Source organism: Procambarus clarkii, chromosome 25, assembly GCF_040958095.1.
Source record: "Procambarus clarkii isolate CNS0578487 chromosome 25, FALCON_Pclarkii_2.0, whole genome shotgun sequence".
NCBI classification, from domain to species: Eukaryota; Metazoa; Arthropoda; class Malacostraca; order Decapoda; family Cambaridae; genus Procambarus; species Procambarus clarkii.
The window spans coordinates 19,336,924-19,357,179 of record NC_091174.1 but is presented as its reverse complement, the minus strand read 5'-3'; the positions used below and the strand labels follow the sequence as shown (position 1 = coordinate 19,357,179).

Sequence of the window (20,256 nt, the reverse complement as noted above, 5' to 3'; positions counted from 1 at the left end):
CCCGATCTCAACAACTAATCACTCGCTCAATAATCTCTATCCTTTTATGTTAAACCTCTTGAACATCTAGACCGGAACTACCCTTCATTCACGTTGGTCACCGCGTTCCACAGCCCCAGTGAAAACCATAAATTACCGCAGCTTGTTGACAGACGATGACAGCTGTCGGCGTCAGTGTCTCGCTGACTACGCTACACCAATGAATGAATTCTTTAGTCTTATTATCCTCTGCTCTCATTCGTCAAATCTATATGCGGACAGATGGAAATACGCAACCGGCATCGACTACTAATCATCACTTGTGAAACAAACACTGTATACGATGTTGAACAAACTATATATGCGCACTTATAATCTACATAAAAAGGTTACGTTAATTGTCAATCGATCAAACTACTAGAATAAACTTGAAAAAATGTAATTAATTTCCACCATATTTATTAGACACTCGAAGTGGACTGGTAACGCAAATATAAAAAAAATTATAGTACGACTTTCTTGTCTGTAAATGCAAATCCAATATAAATCTTAGAAAAATTGATAGTTCCCGAATTCTTTAACAAAATATACTGAAATTATACAAGTAATATTTACGCGAAAGAGACTACACTGAATTTACTGTAATTACTTTAGTTTCAACTCTGTTTTTATTTATCGAAAATAATCAGTCTAGTTTACCAGCGCACAATAAATACAACACTTTACGTTAACTGAATTTCCTAAATTTTTCTTGTAAATCTTAGGCGCACTAGGAATGAATGACGTTATCGTTAATTTAACACTGGCGCGATGTTTATATCTTCAACAATTGTTTTTAATTCCGTAACGCCCGACACTAACAACGGCGCTCGGACATAATTATAAGTATTATTAGTTAAACAAAATTAATGTTAAATTAATTATTTACGTTACTGTATGAACTCTATGTTTACATAGCATTCACTTGTTCACCGCCGGTCGCGTTGTAGAATACTGAGAAATATACACTGATAACTGCGACGCTCACGGCTACAGACAGAGCCGCGCTGAACCTTAAGTAAAAATTAGTAATTAATTTCCCAAAATTATAATTTAAATACTGGCGCGTAGTTGACTTGTTACTTTAACGGAATATAGCACTCGCTAACCACTTGGACACGTTGGTAAGTATACAAAAATTAAAGGCGCGCTCACTGTCACGAAGCCGAATCCTCAGAATACGAATATTAGTCTCCGCACTAATTCTTAATTAACCAAGTATTTATTTTCTCAAAATTATAAATTAAATAGCGACGTGTAGTTCGCTTATCACTTGAACTGAATATACTACTCGCGAGACACTTAGACACTTGGTTGAGCGCAAACAATTACTGGGCGCTGTCACACTGGGCGCTGAGTAAAACCGCTAGAAAATTCAGTCCCAACGCTAATTCGCTTAAATGACCAAAAATCGACTTTTGGTCTCTCAAAGTTCGCACTCGGATCACTTTAATCGCACACTTGAATTAATACTGACGAACCGATGATCGTATGGCCAGGCACAAAACTAGAATTTATTCCGAAATTGAGATTTTCCAAGCGACTTTGAAAAATGTCATCACAAAAATTTTCCACGATTTCACTGATTTCAGTTCTTTCACTGACTTCACTTTATACACCGCACTTCACTTGAACACAGTAAACCACTCACCTTTTAGTAATTCCCTCAAAGAATTAATACTGCACAATACGAAAAAAAATCCAGACTTAAACATGTAAAACAAATACTTAGAAAGATAATAACACTTATTTATGAGAATTAGGTAACCAAGGGCGAACACTTAACTACCGAAGGGATACTTAACCTGAAAAGGAACTTAATATACAGGGAACTTAATTTAGTACTTAAGGAAATCTCGATTTAACCTATAACCGTCCCGTCCTGGCCCGCCCTGTCGCTTCTCCAAGCCTAGGTAACCACATCCACCTAGATCCCGACAGTACCAAATAATCCGTCCTTCGCGGTCAACGGTTAGACTAGATAGCGGAACAACCGACGGATCTAACTGTCCGACACCACCGTTATTCCGTTGCTAGAGAATCTACTAGGCCATCCCTCAGTGAACTCTTGGTACCTTCATGGCTGTACCGTAAAAATCTAGCGATTGGGTCGCCTAACACGCCCTCGGGGATAATAATTAGCGTCCTAATACTTCTCCGCCCCGACAATTCGACACCTAGAATTGTTGCTGCGAAAACCACCACGCAGCACCCTTGTCCGTAGTTGCAGAGGGTCGAGAAAAATAATACCCTTTCCAACTACCCAAGGCGGCCTCCACACTTAACTGCCTGCTAGCGCATACACTTAAGTGACTAATTAAACTTACCAGCCCCGCACGACCCTAGAATCGCCTACTCTATGCGAATCGCACCACATAGGATTACCGTCGACTCTTATCTCATGGGCCCCGGCTGCACCCTCACCACACAGCATAACCGAACGGACAGGCGCGTGAGGCTTCAATAATCGTCAAGAAATTATTGAAACACCGCTGCTACCATTGTAATGGCCGCTTACCCTGTCGTAATAACCGCGGCCTCTATTGTAATAACCCGATGTTCCCCAGTATTAATCCTGTTATCTTGTGATCTCTCATAATCGTACTATACGCTCTCTGTTGTAATTCTCTGTCTCTCTTCACTCAATACCCCAGCTTAACACTGTTACAGTCCAGCATGACCCCTCACTGGACTGCCACGTATATAAGAGGAATATTAAATGAGGAAGATACACCAAGGACAAGGGTTATTCGCTTATTACTAATTATAAAATAAAAACCATTAAAGCACTGCCACCACCTTCCCGACCAACCATACCTGAATGTGTCTATCACCGATCCCCCAGGAAGGCAAGGAATCAGTAACCATGGGACTCCGGGTAATATGAATTTCAGTAATAAATTTTGGAAAATTAGTTTGTGTAATTTACGTTACTAATTTAAATCCAAGGGCAACTTTAGTATCGATTAATTGTAGGAGAACCTGGGGGGCTGCCAATACAACACCTAAAAATGACAAAGTAGCAAAATATATAAAAGGGGAGTTAAGTGAATACCACTGGACAAGCTATACAATTTATTTTATGAAACATGTAAATTAAGACAATTTGAACACATAACCTATTCTATTTCCCTAGAGGCACAATGGATATTTATTGAGGGCACGAAACTCAAGTGCTACTATACCTTAAATACCCGAACTACGGCCCAGATGTTGATGGCTGCCCTCAGCCCCGAGGATACGGGCGTGCGGCCCTGTTCCTAATACACTCCCAAGACACACTGATGAAATTTAGTTTTTCCAACTTATTGCTGGGAAGGATTACTCCTCCCACCATCTAATACAGCCCCAGGCTCCACCCATTATTTTTGGCAATGGCCAACCATTTAACACGTAGGCCTGAGGTCTGGCACTCTAGGGCCAATAAGGACTTGGCCCTTATCTCAGGCCAATCACCTTCACTGATCTGCCGTGGAAAGCTACTTGAATTCCTGAAGATTGAGTCAGCTCTCCCCAGCTATGAGAAGGGAGACAAGGCGCCTCTATGGGGCCCCAGGACACCTGCGAGCAATGTTTACAAAACTGATAATTTATGTTCAAGCCTGTCTCCTCTAAGATCAAGGGTAGGGACATTTGACTCTGCCTGGTATGGGGAAGAGGCCGGTGAGAGGGGAAGAGATCATTACACCCCCCTTACTCTTCTGTCTTCCAGTGTCGTAAGGTGCATTTCCCGCAGCCTTTCCTCATAACTCATGCCTCTTAGTTCTGGGACTAGTCTAGTAGCATGCCTTTTGACTTTTTCCAGCTTTGTCTTGTGCTTGACAAGGTACGGGCTCCATGCTGGGGCCGCATACTCCAGGTTTGATCTTACATATGTGGTGTACAAGATTCTGAATGATTCCTTACACAGGTTCCTGAACGCCGTTCTGATGTTAGCCAGCCTCGCATATGCCGCAGACGTTATTCTCTTTATGTGGGCTTCAGGAGACAGGTTTGGTGTGATATGTTGGTGTGGGAGTGTTTTAGTGCTGGTGAGATGGGAGTGTTCACACACAGAGATCACAATAACGTGATGCATCAAATGAACAAATCCACAAGGGCCGTGACGAGGATTCGAATCTGAATCCGGGAGCATCCCAGACACTGCCTTAATCAGACACTGGGGGGGTTGTGTAAAAGCCTGGTTTGTGCCACGGAGAGGCTACGGGTTCCAGTAAGTTCAGTAGAAATTCGGTTTCAACCCTTTTACCCTGTCGTAGCTCAATCGATTAAGGCACTGTCTGGGATGCTCCCGGACGCAGGTTCGAATCCTCGTCACGGCCCTTGTGGATTTGTTCATATGATGCGTCACGTTATTGTGATCTCTGTGTGTGATGATGTAAGGGCGAAGAAGGAGAACGGCATGTTGACATAGCTCGGGTGCAGGGGATGGGGGGAGGGTTGTGTTAAAGCCTGGTTTGTGCCTTGGAGAGGCTACGGGATCTAGTAAGTTCAGTAGAACTTCGGTTTCAACCCTTTTACCCTGTCGTAGCTCAGTCGATAACCCGCTCTCGCACAAGATAGTACATATTTGATTTATTGCTTATAGTCACTATGTAGCTGATTAATAAGTACATAGGTGGTATACGCTAAGTTATAATTTGTTTCTAAGGTAAAAACTTTTTAAAAATAAATTTAATGGGTCATACAGATTGGAAAGTCATGGTCATAGGGGGTGGGTCGGTCGTGGAGCATGACGTGAACCCAGCGATGGGTGATGTAAAAGTGGATTTCGATTTGGATACAAAATATAACTTATTAAAAAATATTCTAAGCAAAGCACAGGAACGTAGTATACCTTACAAATTGAATAGATCAAATCCAAATGACCCGAAATGGATAACAAAGGATCTGAAAAACCTTATAGGCAAAAAGAGAGCTTGGATCAAAAGGATTAAGAATGGGGATGTCAGTTTAGAATAAGAATTCGTACAACTGGTTAGAAATGTTACAAAAAGAGATAAGGAGGGCAAAAAGAACCTATGAAGTTCGTTCAGCAGGCCAAGCAAAGGCAAATCCTAAAGTTTTTTCCAGTTATATCGAACAAAGGTTAGGGAAAGGATAGGACCATTAAAAACCAAGACAGTTCAGATAACAGATAATGACAAAGACATGAGTAGTATTTATAATAAATATTTTATCTCTGTATTTACTAAAGAAGAACTTAACACTATGCCTTCAGCCGAACAAGTCTAAGTGGGTGGGGACGAAGACAGGTTGACTAGTCTAACAGTTACCAGGGATCATATTATGAAACAAATAGTAAAACTCAAACGAAACAAACTCCCAGGGCCGGATGAAGTGAATGCCAGGGTGCTTAAAGAATGCAAAGAGGCGCTTTGCGAGCCTCTGTCTACTATATTTAATAAATCATTCGAGTTAGGCAGAGTGCCAGAGTCGTGGAAGGGTGCTAATGTGGTGCCAGTTTTTAAGAAAGGAGATAGATCCCTTGTGTCAAACTATTGGCCAATTAGCTTAACGTCTATTGTGGGAAAGTTACTTGAATCGATAATTGCAAATACCATTCGTCTTCATCATGAAAAACATAAATTAATCATGAATCACAACATGATTTTACAAATGGCCATTCATGTTTAACAAATTTGCTATCATTTTATTCCAGTATAGTTGAGGCAGTTGATAGAGGCAAGGTTTGCGATGTTGTGTACCTTGACATTAGCAAAGCTTTTGATACAGTGCCACATGAAAGACTGATTAAAAATATAGAGGCTCATGGTATTGGGGGTGCTATATTAAGTTGGATTAGGGCATTGCTATTCCAAAGGAAACAGAGAGTTAGTATAAATGGGGTTAAGTCATAGTGGGATAATATTGTTAGTGGAGTGCCTCAAGTCTCTGTCCTGGGCCCTCTGTTGTTTATAATATATACAAATGATTTAAATTCAGGATTGAGTAGCAGTATTTGCAAATTTGCCGATGATACACAAATCGGTAGGGAAATTAACACGAAGAAGACTCACTATCACTTCAAATTTATCTAAATAGGGTTTTGAAATGGTCAAAAGATTGGCAGATGCAGTTTAATGCTGATAAATGTAAAGTTTTGAGGCTAGGTAATGATGATAGAGTTACAAGATACGAGGTAGATGGTGTTGAGATTACGAAGTCGGATTGCGAGAGGGATCTGGGAGTTATGATTAGTAAGAATTTAAAACCAAAGGATCAATGCATGAATGTTCGTAATAAGGCAAATAGGACACTGGGATTTATTAATCGAAGCGTTAGTAACAAGACACCTGGTGTTGTTCTTCAGCTATATCTTGCTCTGGTTAGGCCCCGTTTAGATTATGCAGTTCAGTTTTGGTCGCCGTACTAAAGAATGGATATAAATTCACTTGAACATGTCCAGGAAGGATGACAAAGTTAATTCCCCAAATTAGAAATCTTTCATATGAAGAAAGATTAATAAAACTTAAATTACATTCACGGGAAAGACGAGGAGTTTGGAGTGACATGATAGAAGTTTACAAGAGTATGAATGGACAAAACAAAGGGGACATTAATAGGGTATTAAAAGTATCAATACAAGGCAGAATACGAAAAATGGATATAAATTGCATAAGTTTAGCTTTAGAAAAGACTTGGGTAAATACTGGTTCGGTAACAGGGTTGTTGATATGTGGAACCAATTACCGCAAAACGTAGTAGAGGTGGGGGCCCTCGATTGTTTCAAGCGTGGGTTGGACATGTATATGAGTGGGATTGGGTGGTTATAAATAGGAGTTGCCTTATATGGGCCAATAGGCCTTCTGCAGTTACCTTTGTTCTTATGTAATTTGAGCTTAGTCAATCTTTCTTCATATGACAGGTTTATAATTTGGGGGATTAACTTTGTCACCCTGTAAAGGAACAATACTGAAACCCCTGTTGGAGTCTCTAACGAAATGCAAATATATGTTATTATCAAATTTTCAAAACAAGCTGCACCATTACACACAGAAATCACAATTGCCTGATGCATCGAATGAACAAATCCAAAAGGGCCGTGACGAGGATTTGTGTGTGTAATGAAGTAAGGGCGAAGAGGAAGAACGGCCTTTTGACATAGCTCGAGTGCATGGGGAAGTTGTGTAAAACCCTGGTTTGTCCCTCGGAGAGGCTGCAGGATCTAGTAAGTTCAGTAGAACTTCGGTTTCAACTCCTTTTAACCATGTCGTAGCTCAGTCGATTAAGGCAGCGTCTGGGATGCTCTCGGACGCAGGTTCGAATCCTCGTCTTGGCCCTTCTAGATTTGTTCAAGCTGCTCCATCACTCAGACATTATCATTTATTTCTTCCACACTGCCAATCCCACGTATGCCTCATTAACGCTGAAAAACACCTCACTGTAGCATATTCCCCATCTATACCCAATCAAAATACTCATTCAGTGCACATATAATTATATGAACGAGATTGGGTAGATATAAATAGGAGCTGCCGCATATAAGTAAAATAGGCCTTCTGCAGTTACCTTTATTCTTTTGTTATTAATACCCATGCCACCAGCTCCAAGGCGTATCGTTCAACCAATAGGAACCGTTGATTTAGCCGCCCATGACGTCACAAGCGGCCCCCAACCTAACCTTATCACATGTTTAAGAATATACATTTTACACATTTGCATGCTAATTCCTGTGATCATAGGCTAGTCATTCCCAGACTTGGAAAATATACAAAAAATAAAAATGCATCTACAGTTGTAATAATTTATGATGTAGTTCTAAGTTCAACCAAAATTAGCTGTCCAAATATCGTACCTCAGTTGATACTTCTGACAACTCAGCTTGGGACTAGTCACTATATTCTTAGGTTAAACATTCCTGAACCTCGAAAAAATACACAAAAATCCTAATATTACTCCCCCAAAACTATTTATTCTGTTTTTCCTAACCCAAAAACGCAAAACAAAAATCACATACAGACACACATATACATACATATATACACATACATACATACATACATTCATACATACATGCATACATAACCTTACATCCCTGGAAAAAAGAAGAGTAAGGGTGGAAACTTAGTACCCTAATGAGCCACAGAGACATCAGAAAGAATTTTTTCAGTGCCAGAGTAATTAGTAAATGGAATGCATTAGGCAGTGATGTGGTGGAGGTTGACTCCATACACAGTTTCAAATGTAGATATGGTAGAGCCCAATAGGCTCGGGAATCTGTACAACAGTTGATTGACAGTTGAGAGGCGGGACCAATGAGACAAAGCTCAACCCTCGCAAGCACAAATAGGTGAGTACAAATATGTGAGTACATACATACATACACAAACATTTTATTCATACATACATACATACACATACATTTTATTCATTCATTCATGTATACATACATACACCTGTATATATGTATACATGTATACGTATGTATGTATGTATACGAAAAATCCGACACCATTTATTAATATTAAATACAAGAAGCAGATAATATTGCTGCTGGTTTGTGTGCACAAGTTAACCCATAGAAAATGTAGCACAGTGGAACTTTCCATCAAAACGAGATATCATTGCCACATAGCGCTATAAACTCACCAGCTATTCTGTTGGGAATTATTGTTAATACAGCAGTCATTGAACTTTTAACATCATAAAAACATCTCATTTTAATTAAGTTAATTATCAGTACCAAAATAAAGTAAATGTGACCCTTCGATCACTCATTGACATCAGGACAAGGAGAGCCAGAGCGTCAGTGGTGAGGGAGGTCAGCCATTGCTTAAGATTAGAGTCGTGGGAGCGAGTTTAGTTCCTATAATTCTCCCTTGGATGAAGTATTATGGAGATCAAATTAGTGCTTCTTCCATCAACACGCAGTCAACATCCAAACAAGGGAAGTGTCTTACCGAAACTTGTTTATTATCACATTTCTGGCCAGTTAATGTTAGGTAGATATAGGGCAAACCGGTTAACACACTAGCAAGTGACTAAACCCAGGTAATTACTCCTTGGTCCTTGTCTTATATAACATACAGTATTTTCTCTGATATAGCTTTCATATAAAGGATTCCAGCTTTACAGCAAGTGTCTCTTTGCAACCCGTTCTCGCACTTTCGTATAGTCAATATTGACTTATTAAATACGTGCATATGTGACATACTAAACATACTAGTTTACCTTGAAGAACTACCATATTTAATAAATCAATAGAGTCAGGCAGAGTGCCAGAGTCATGGAAGGTAGCTAATGTGGTACCAATTTTTAAGAAAGGAGATAGATCACTTGCGTCAAAATATCGGCCAATTAGCTTAACGTCTATTGTGGGAAAGTTACTTGAATCAATAATTGCAAATACAATTCGTCTCCATCTTGAAAAACATAAATTAATAAATGAGTCGCAACATGGTTTTACAAATGGCCGTTCATGTTTAACAAATTTGCTAACTTTTTATTCCAGCATAGTTGAGGCAGTTGATAGTGGTAAGGATTGTGATGTTGTGTACCTTGACTTTAGCAAAGCTTTTGATACAGTGCCACATGAAAGACTAATTAAAAAGATAGAGTCTCATGGTATTGGGGGTGCTATATTAACTTGGATTAGGGCATGGCTATTCCAAAGGAAACAGAGAGTTAGTATAAATGGGGTTAAGTCAGAGTGGGATAATGTTGTTAGTGGAGTACCTCAGGGCTCTGTCCTGGGACCTCTGTTGTTTATAATATATATAAATGATTTAGATTCAGGTTTGAGTAGCAACATTTGCAAATTTGCCGATGATACGAAAATTGGTATGGAAATTAATTCGGAGGAGGACTCACTATCACTTCAAGTTGATCTAGATAGGGTTTTGAAATGGTCAAAGGATTGGCAAATGCAGTTTAATGCTGATAAATGTAAAGTTCTGAGGTTAGGTAATGATGATAGAGTTACAAGATACGAGCTAGATGGTGTTGAGATTGCGAAGTCGGATTGCGAAAGGGATCTGGGAGTTATGATTAGTAAGAATTTAAAACAAAAGGATCAATGCATAAATGTTCGTAATAAGGCAAATCGAACAATTGGATTTATTAATCGCAGCGTTAGTAACAAGACACCTGGTGTGGTTCTTAAGCTATATCTTGCTCTAGTTAGGCCCCATTTAGATTATGCAGTTCAGTTTTGGTCGCCATATTATAGAATGGATAAAAATTCACTTGAACGTGTCCAGCGTAGGATGACTAAGTTAATTCCCCAAATTAGAAATCTTTCATATGAAGAAAGATTAACAAAGCTTAAGTTAACTTACCCCAACTTGATCTATTTAAACCTACCCCATCCTAACCATCCTATCCTACTCATACCGTATCCTAGCATAACCTAACCTAACCTATCCTAATTTCTCCTAACTTATCCTATCCTATCCTACCCTATCCAACCTAACCTATCCTAGAATAAGCTATCCCTACATTATCTTATCCTATTCTAACCCTGAGTTTGAGATGAGGCACGCTGAAATATATAATTTAACACCAGTCACACCAAATGCTACACTTGTACGTACGTACACTAAAAATACACCAAAATAAGACGGGCTCACCATAGCCCGTGCTACTTGGAACTTTTTGTTCCAGGTAGCGAATCTTAAACAACAACAACCAAAATAAAAAAATAAACATGCATCATAACTCACTAACCCATTTACACTCAATATGGCATTTGCGCATGCAGTATGACATTTCCACGTCAATATGTCATTTATACATAGAATATATCATTTACACACAAAAATATGTTATGTACAAAAATATATTATTTACACACAAAAATATATAATTTACACAAATATTGCACGTACACTCAAAGTGTGACATTTACGCAGAGTATGGTATTTGCCTAAATATAACAAATTGTATATACACTCACACAATCAAAAATGCACTTTTACTAAAATTACACAATTTCATAAACATAATTTACACAAAAAAATACCAACACATTGACACATAAACCAAAATGCACTTTCACACTTGCTCATCAAGATTTTTTTTTTCAGATAACTTATACAGAACTTTCACATACACAAATTGCACAAAAAATAGTTACATCAGTTCCACTCCAGCAATTAAAAACACAACTTACATAAATACACTATTCACACAAAAATGATTATAAAACATGGATAATTAATACACAACTTGTGTTAACTAATACACATCTTTGCACAATTAATGCATCCAAACTTGCTATATAGTTGCACAACTTACACAATGTCAATCAATATACAACAGGCGCAAAAACACAATTCACACAAATACAATTACATTTACAACATATACACAATTAATACACAACTCGCACAAATATAATCAATACACAACTAGCACAAAATATGAACAATACATAACTAGCACATACACATTGAAACAGAACTACTAAATTCCCAAATTACACTTACAAAACATATGCAATTAATACACAACTTGCACAAACAATACACAGTTTCAGGAATATGATCAATACATAATTGCAATACATCACTTTTCTAAGAATATTGATACGATATTCAATAAAGATCCAAGCAGGTCCGGTATAGGTTATTTAGTGTTTATTCGAAATCAACACTTTTCTCAGTATGCCATATCAGAAGTTAGGTCCAAGGTGATAAAGTTGTGGTAATATGAGGAAAATACCTAGTAACAACACACTTCTAATAATAATATATTAGCAAAATCAGCTGTAATCCAGTGTGTTATGGAAGTCGGAAGCATGCATTAACAACACTAACAGTTAACTCACACTCTGCGTATGATGTGCTGAGGTATGTTTAACAGAATTTGAGGTTTTGGTTGGGATAATTTAGATGATTGTAGCTGATGTTGTGTTTGGATAGGTTAGGTGAAGTCTGGTTTGGTAGAATTGATAATAGAAAAACACATCTGGATATTGGAAATATCTAGAGGGACACAGCACTAGCACTATGAAATGGTCGTGGGAACTAGCTATGTCGTGCTAAAACTGGATGCTGGATATTGGAAATATACATTAAATTTAGATGGAATAGGTAAACTTAGGTAAAATGAACATTGGCTGTGCTATGATACGAAACATTTGGGCATATTTTGTGGAAATTGTCTTAAATTAGATTGAATTTAGGTGACAGCATAAATTTTGTCAACTTTAATCAAATCTAGCTTTGGATGTGCTAAGTCAGGTTAGGTGAGGTTGTGTAGGGTAGAATATATAATATTTTAAGGGTAATGACCTTGCTTGTTCATAAAATAGTGTAAATTAACCTGTTTGGGTTCAAGCTATAGCTAGTTCTTGTAATAGATGGACAGAGTTGACATAGGCTTGTAGGGGAGGATATGGCATGCTTATATTTAGTTCGTTAGCTTTTGATAGGTTGCATTTGGTTAAATTTGTGTAGTATAAATATAATTTTTGCTAAATATAGATAATTTTAGGTTTTAATAGGATGCATTTTAATGGGATAGAACAAATTTGCTTAAATTATCATAGAAGTGACTGACTTCACTTAACCCCACCGTCCTTACCGAACATAACTAAGGCTAGAACAAATAAGTCTGCTGGATGGTTTGTCTAAATAAATATGGGTGACGTGATTTAGAGGATGCAACAAGGATTTTGCATCCAGTGGTCCTGAGCCACTGGCTGGCCCACTAAGTGTTGCTTGTTTCTGTTTTACTCTGGCAGAGTGTGAGTATTTATGACTTGAATGGTCGCTTCAGTAAGATTTTGTCCCATGTGTTTAACATCTACTTCTGCTCTGTTGAACCTAAGTGGAAATCCTAACGGATTTCTAACTGTGCCCTTTGTTAGATAATGTTTCAGTGATTTGTCGGGTATTTCTCCACAGTGCTGACATACCCTACAGACCGCTGGAGCGTTAGTGACGTGGGCGTGTTGGTGGTGTGGGTGTGTTGGTAGTGTGGGAGTGTTGGTGACGTGGGCGTGTTGGTGGTGTGGGTGTGTTGGTAGTGTGGGTGTGTTATTGACGTGAGTGTGTTCGTTGTGTGGGAGTGTTGGTAGTGTGGGAGTGTTGGTGACGTGAGTGTGTTGGTTGTGTGGGTGTGTTGGTAGTGTGGGAGTGTTAGTGACGTGGGAGTGTTGGTGGTGTGGGTGTTAGTGACGTGGGTGTGTTGGTGTTGTGGGAGTGTTGGTGATGTGGGAGTGTTGGTGGTGTGGGTGTGTTAGTGGTGTGGGAGTGTTGGTGGTGTGGGTGTTAGTGACGTGGGTGTGATGGTGGTGTGGGAGTGTTGGTGGTGTGGGAGTGTTGGTGGTGTGGGAGTGTTGGTGGTGTGGGAGTGTTGGTGGTGTGGGAGTGTTGGTGGTGTGGGAGTGTTGGTGGTGTGGGAGTGTTGGTGGTGTGGGAGTGTTAGTGACGTGGGTGTGTTGGTGGTGTGGGAGTGTTGGTGGAGTAGGTATGTTAGTGACGTGGGTGTGTTGGTCGGGTGGGTGTGTTGGTGGTGTGGGAGTGTTTGTGGTGTGGGAGTGTTGGTGGTGTGGGTGTGTTGGTGGTGTGGGTGTGTTGGTGGTGTGTGAGTGTTAGTGACGTGGGTGTGTTGTTGGTGTGGGAGTGTTAGTGACGTGGGTGTGTTGGTGGTGTGGGAGTGTTAGTAACGTGGGTGTGTTGGTGGTGTGGGAGTGTTAGTAACGTGGGTGTGTTGGTGGTGTGAGAGTTAAGTGACGTGGGTCGCTAACTTCACTAAGAATGACCAATCACAGATTGGTCTTTCTATCAACATGATACTGATGAAATAATGCACCAGTTATCATAACAACAGGACACTTGTGGCTGAAAATCCTGGGTAGTAAATATGCCTTGGGAGAGAGAGGACGCACCTGAATGGGATGAAGAACAAGAAGAAGCATAAAGTGATCAGCAAGAAGCGTCTCAGTTTGTTGGGGATGTACTTCAATGCCTTGGAGAGCCTTAACTTGTCCATGTCAGAGTGTAAGTGTGTTTCCTGCTTCGTACTCTCGTTTCTGCAACAAAATTAGAAATTGACTCCATCAATCTGCAATCTCCTGCAACACGACTAGGAATTATCTCTCACCATTTAAATGCTTTTGCAAAGTTCTAATACATTTCCACTCCATTTGCCAGTTCCAAAAACCTCACAATCACACTGACATCCTTGGGTGACATATCCTGCAATACCTTCTCATATTACACCTTGCTGGCTCCTGAAACACCACTCTAATGTGAACACCCAGTTTGCAATGCAATAAAACATTGCATTAAATCTTCATTGGCCTGCTGGATGCAACACCACCCCACAATAACACTTGCAGTTCGTCTGCTCCTGCAATGCAACACCACAACACTGCAACACATCTTGATGTCACAAAGTTACCAACTTCTCTCTCACAGTTTAAAGCATAATTGGTGACACCTTCACATAGTGTGTCAACAGTTCGTTTTGAAAATATATTATCAGTTGCTAGAAATATTTTTAAATTTGCAAATATTTTATGCTAGCAGTGACTAAAATTATTTATAAATTTGTAAGTATATAAATACTGTATACTAGCCGTGGCTAGACATTCTATCTGGGAGCTTTCTGACAGGGGGCCTATAAGCCTTCTGCTGTTTCATTTATTACTGTGAACTTTTGTTAATACAGAGAAAGTGCAAACATTTCACTGAGTGCATTTCATTTGATTATTCAATGCATGTGGATATGTTTGCAAGTTTATTCAGACAGGTAACACACACACAAGCTGCTAATGGAAGAGCTGGTCCTAGTCCCAATGAAAGACGCAACAATGTTATCATTGACAATTACCTCTGAGTCGTGTAAGGCTCTCCTGTAAAAGTCGTCACAGTAGCAGTAACAAGAGCAGTAATCATAGTGTAATCGATGAAAGTGGATATTGGTGGTGAGAAGCTATGTTAAGTGTCACCCACGTGGTGGTGTCAGAGTCCATAGTCAAGATCCACTCACTGCACGCAATCTACCTCCATACTTCCCCATAGTGGTAACTGATTATCTCTGGAACTATTATCATGATGTGGCAGGAAGAGAATAAAGTGGTAATTTCCTGTAATGGGAGGAAGACGTAATGTCCAAGACAACTCCCAGAGAATGAGTTTACAGCCTGAAATTGTGATGTGTGACGTGGCGTGTGTTGGAGGGAGATACCCGGAGAGGGTTCTGGGAGTTAAGAACATAAGAATAAAGGTAACTGCAGAAGGCCTATTGGACCATATGAGGCCGCTCCTATTTATAACCACCCAATCTCACTCACATATATGTCCAACCCCTCCTTGAAACAATCAAGGGACCCCACCTCCACCACGTTACGTGGTAAATGGTTCCACAAATCAAAACCCCTGTTACTGAACAAGTATACACTCAGGTCTTTCCTAAACTTAAACTTAAACAAATTTATACCTATTGTTTCATGTTCTGATTTGTGTTGATACTTTAAATAACCTATTAATATCCCCTTAGCTATGCCTGTTTATCCACTTGTACACCTCTATCATGTCACCCCCTAATTCTTCGCCTTCCTAGAGAATGTAATTTAAGCTTGATCAAACGTTCTTCAAATGACAGGTTTCTAATTTAGGGGATTAACCTTGTCATCCTACGCTAGACTCGTTTTAGGGAATTTATTTCCATTCTATAATATGGGTAGGTTATCTTGAGATGATTTCGGGGCTTTAGTGTCCCCGCGGCCCGGTCCTCGACCAGGCCTCCAACCCCAGGAAACAGCCCATGCCAGCTGACTAACACCCAGGTACCTAATTTACTGCTAGGTAACAAGTAACTGCAGAAGGGTGAAAGAAACTCTGCCCATTGTTCCTCGCCGACACCCGGGATCGAACCCGGAACCACAGGATAGAATTCATACCTCTCTTAGGGCTCTGAAGTATGGTGTAGTGGATACAGTGCGTAACTGCCACCTTGATGGCCAGTGTTTGAGTCCCCTGGTGGTTGAGTGTCTAAAAAGTTATATACTACAAACTTGTGGTTTATAAGCAAGTCTGTGCATTAAGCATTTCGCACTGAGTTCTCCCACATAACAGGGCTTAATGAAAGAATGCGAGAGATCCCTCACTATCTCAATGCCTGGAGAGGAATGGAGTTCTGGTTGGTTAAATACCCCAGAATTCCTACCACTTTTAGGGCTCTGAAGTATGGTGTAGTGGATACAGTGCATAACTGCCATCTTGATGGCAGTTATGCACTGTATATATATATATATATATATATATATATATATATATATATATATATATATATATATATATATATATATATATATATATATATATATATATATATATATAATCTTTGGACAACACCCACCAGTGGGACTCGAACCCAGAAAGCACAACTACCTTCCAGTAGCTGGCATAACTAGTATGCTTTAACCCACTACGCCATCAGACCTTACAAAAGAAGTAGATAGTTCGAGATATATATCTCAAACATCTCTACCTCCCGAAGGCACCAGATGAGTGAGGGGTCAATCTGCATTTTTCGTCAAGCCACTGTCAATGTGAGAGAACTCGTGTCCAGCTTATAAGCCTATACTTGCATAAACCACAAGTGAAGATAAACAATCTTTGGACAACACCCACCAGTGGGACTCGAACCCAGAAAGCACAACTACCTTCCAGTAGCTGGCATAACTAGTATGCTTTAACCCACTACGCCATCAGACCTTACAAAAGAAGTAGATAGTTCGAGATATATATCTCAAACATCTCTACCTCCCGAAGGCACCAGATGAGTGAGGGGTCAATCTGCATTTTTCGTCAAGCCACTGTCAATGTGAGAGAACTCGTGTCCAGCTTATAAGCCTATACTTGCATAAACCACAAGTGAAGATAAACAATCTTTGGACAACACCCACCAGTGGGACTCGAACCCAGAAAGCACAACTACCTTCCAGTAGCTGGCATAACTAGTATGCTTTAACCCACTACGCCATCAGACCTTACAAAAGAAGTAGATAGTTCGAGATATATATCTCAAACATCTCTACCTCCCGAAGGCACCAGATGAGTGAGGGGTCAATCTGCATTTTTCGTCAAGCCACTGTCAATGTGAGAGAAATTCTTCACTTGTGGTTTATGCAAGTATAGGCTTATAAGCTGGACACGAGTTCTCTCACATTGACAGTGGCTTGACGAAAAATGCAGATTGACCCCTCACTCATCTGGTGCCTTCGGGAGGTAGAGATGTTTGAGATATATATCTCGAACTATCTACTTCTTTTGTAAGGTCTGATGGCGTAGTGGGTTAAAGCATACTAGTTATGCCAGCTACTGGAAGGTAGTTGTGCTTTCTGGGTTCGAGTCCCACTGGTGGGTGTTGTCCAAAGATTGTTTATCTTCACTTGTGGTTTATGCAAGTATAGGCTTATAAGCTGGACACGAGTTCTCTCACATTGACAGTGGCTTGACGAAAAATGCAGATTGACCCCTCACTCATCTGGTGCCTTCGGGAGGTAGAGATGTTTGAGATATATATCTCGAACTATCTACTTCTTTTGTAAGGTCTGATGGCGTAGTGGGTTAAAGCATACTAGTTATGCCAGCTACTGGAAGGTAGTTGTGCTTTCTGGGTTCGAGTCCCACTGGTGGGTGTTGTCCAAAGATTGTTTATCTTCACTTGTGGTTTATGCAAGTATAGGCTTATAAGCTGGACACGAGTTCTCTCACATTGACAGTGGCTTGACGAAAAATGCAGATTGACCCCTCACTCATCTGGTGCCTTCGGGAGGTAGAGATGTTTGAGATATATATCTCGAACTATCTACTTCTTTTGTAAGGTCTGATGGCGTAGTGGGTTAAAGCATACTAGTTATGCCAGCTACTGGAAGGTAGTTGTGCTTTCTGGGTTCGAGTCCCACTAGTGGGTGTTGTCCAAAGATTGTTTATCTTCACTTGTGGTTTATGCAAGTATAGGCTTATAAGCTGGACACGAGTTCTCTCACATTGACAGTGGCTTGATGAAAAATGCAGATTGACCCCTCACTCATCTGGTGCCTTCGGGAGGTAGAGATGTTTGAGATATATATCTCGAACTATCTACTTCTTTTGTAAGGTCTGATGGCGTAGTGGGTTAAAGCATACTAGTTATGCCAGCTACTGGAAGGTAGTTGTGCTTTCTGGGTTCGAGTCCCACTGGTGGGTGTTGTCCAAAGATTGTTTATCTTCACTTGTGGTTTATGCAAGTATAGGCTTATAAGCTGGACACGAGTTCTCTCACATTGACAGTGGCTTGACGAAAAATGCAGATTGACCCCTCACTCATCTGGTGCCTTCGGGAGGTAGAGATGTTTGAGATATATATCTCGAACTATCTACTTCTTTTGTAAGGTCTGATGGCGTAGTGGGTTAAAGCATACTAGTTATGCCAGCTACTGGAAGGTAGTTGTGCTTTCTGGGTTCGAGTCCCACTGGTGGGTGTTGTCCAAAGATTGTTTATCTTCACTTGTGGTTTATGCAAGTATAGGCTTATATATATATATATATATATATATATATATATATATATATATATATATATATATATATATGCGAACAAGCCTGAATGGTCCCCAGGACAATATGCAACTGAAAACTCACACCCCAGAAGTGACTCGAACCCATACTCCCAGAAGCAACGCAACTGGTATGTACAAGACGCCTTAATCCACTTGACCATCACGACCGGACAAAATTCTGTTAAATCCAAAAAATCAAATAGCCTTGGCTATCACCTCATTTTGTCCGGTCGTGATGGTCAAGTGGATTAAGGCGTCTTGTACATACGCAACTGGTATGTACAAGACGCCTTAATCCACTTGACCATCACGACCGGACAAAATCCTGTTAAATCCAAAAAATCAAATAGCCTCGGCTATCACCTCATTTTGTCCGGTCGTGATGGTCAAGTGGATTAAGGTGTCTTGTACATACCAGTTGCGTTGCTTCTGGGAGTATGGGTTCGAGTCACTTCTGGGGTGTGAGTTTTCAGTTATATATATATATATATATATATATATATATATATATATATATATATATATATATATATATATATATATATATATATATATATATATATATATAACTTTAGAACACTTTCCCACCAGGAGACTCGAACCCTAGCCAGCACAGAAGCCTTCCAGCAACTGGCATAACAGGTACGCCTTAACCCGCTCCACCACCTGCTCAGACCCTTAAAAGAGATGGTAATTTCAAAGTATTTAAATACACCAAAGATCACCACCTCCCAAGAGCACTAGAGCAAGTGAGGGGTCATTTAGACGTTAATTTCATCAAGTCCCTGTTAATATGGGAAGACACAGTGTCTATGCTTAAGGCACAACTCTCCTAAACACGAGAGTGAAGTATACAACTTTAGAACACTTTCCCACCAGGAGACTCGAACCCTAGCCAGCACAGAAGCCTTCCAGCAACTGGCATAACAGGTACGCCTTAACCCGCTCCACCACCTGCTCAGACCCTTAAAAGAGATGGTAATTTCAAAGTATTTAAATACACCAAAGATCACCACCTCCCAAGAGCACTAGAGCAAGTGAGGGGTCATTTAGACGTTAATTTCATCAAGTCCCTGTTAATATGGGAAGACACAGTGTCTATGCTTAAGGCACAACTCTCCTAAACACGAGAGTGAAGTATACAACTTTAGAACACTTTCCCACAAGGAGACTCGAACCCTAGCCAGCACAGAAGCCTTCCAGCAACTGGCATAACAGGTACGCCTTAACCCGCTCCACCACCTGCTCAGACCCTTAAAAGAGATGGTAATTTTGGAGTATTTAAATACACCAAAGATCACCACCTCCCAAGAGCACTAGAGCAAGTGAGGGGTCATTTAGACGTTAATTTCATCAAGTCCCTGTTAATATGGGAAGACACTGTGTCTATGCTTAAGGCACAACTCTCCTAAACACGAGAGTGAAGTATACAACTTTAGAACACTTTCCCACCAGGAGACTCGAACCCTAGCCAGCACAGAAGCCTTCCAGCAACTGGCATAACAGGTACGCCTTAACCCGCTCCACCACCTGCTCAGACCCTAAAAAGAGATGGTAATTTCGGAGTATTTAAATACACCAAAGATCACCACCTCCCAAGAGCACTAGAGCAAGTGAGGGGTCATTTAGACGTTAATTTCATCAAGTCCCTGTTAATATGGGAAGACACAGTGTCTATGCTTAAGGCACAACTCTCCTAAACACGAGAGTGAAGTATTTTAAGGGTCTGAGCAGGT

At 40.1% G+C, this 20,256-nt stretch overlaps 1 protein-coding gene across 1 annotated transcript in view; it reads right to left on the bottom strand.

Annotated features, from left to right (window-relative positions):
• Positions 1-20,256, bottom strand: part of LOC138368647 (uncharacterized) — a 203,217-nt gene that overhangs the window by 76,632 nt on the left and 106,329 nt on the right. The window contains exon 2 of the mRNA XM_069331350.1: positions 13,856-13,999. Within this exon, the coding sequence (XP_069187451.1) occupies positions 13,856-13,959 (104 nt within the window). The 5' untranslated portion in view covers positions 13,960-13,999. The remainder of the gene's footprint in view (positions 1-13,855; positions 14,000-20,256) is intronic.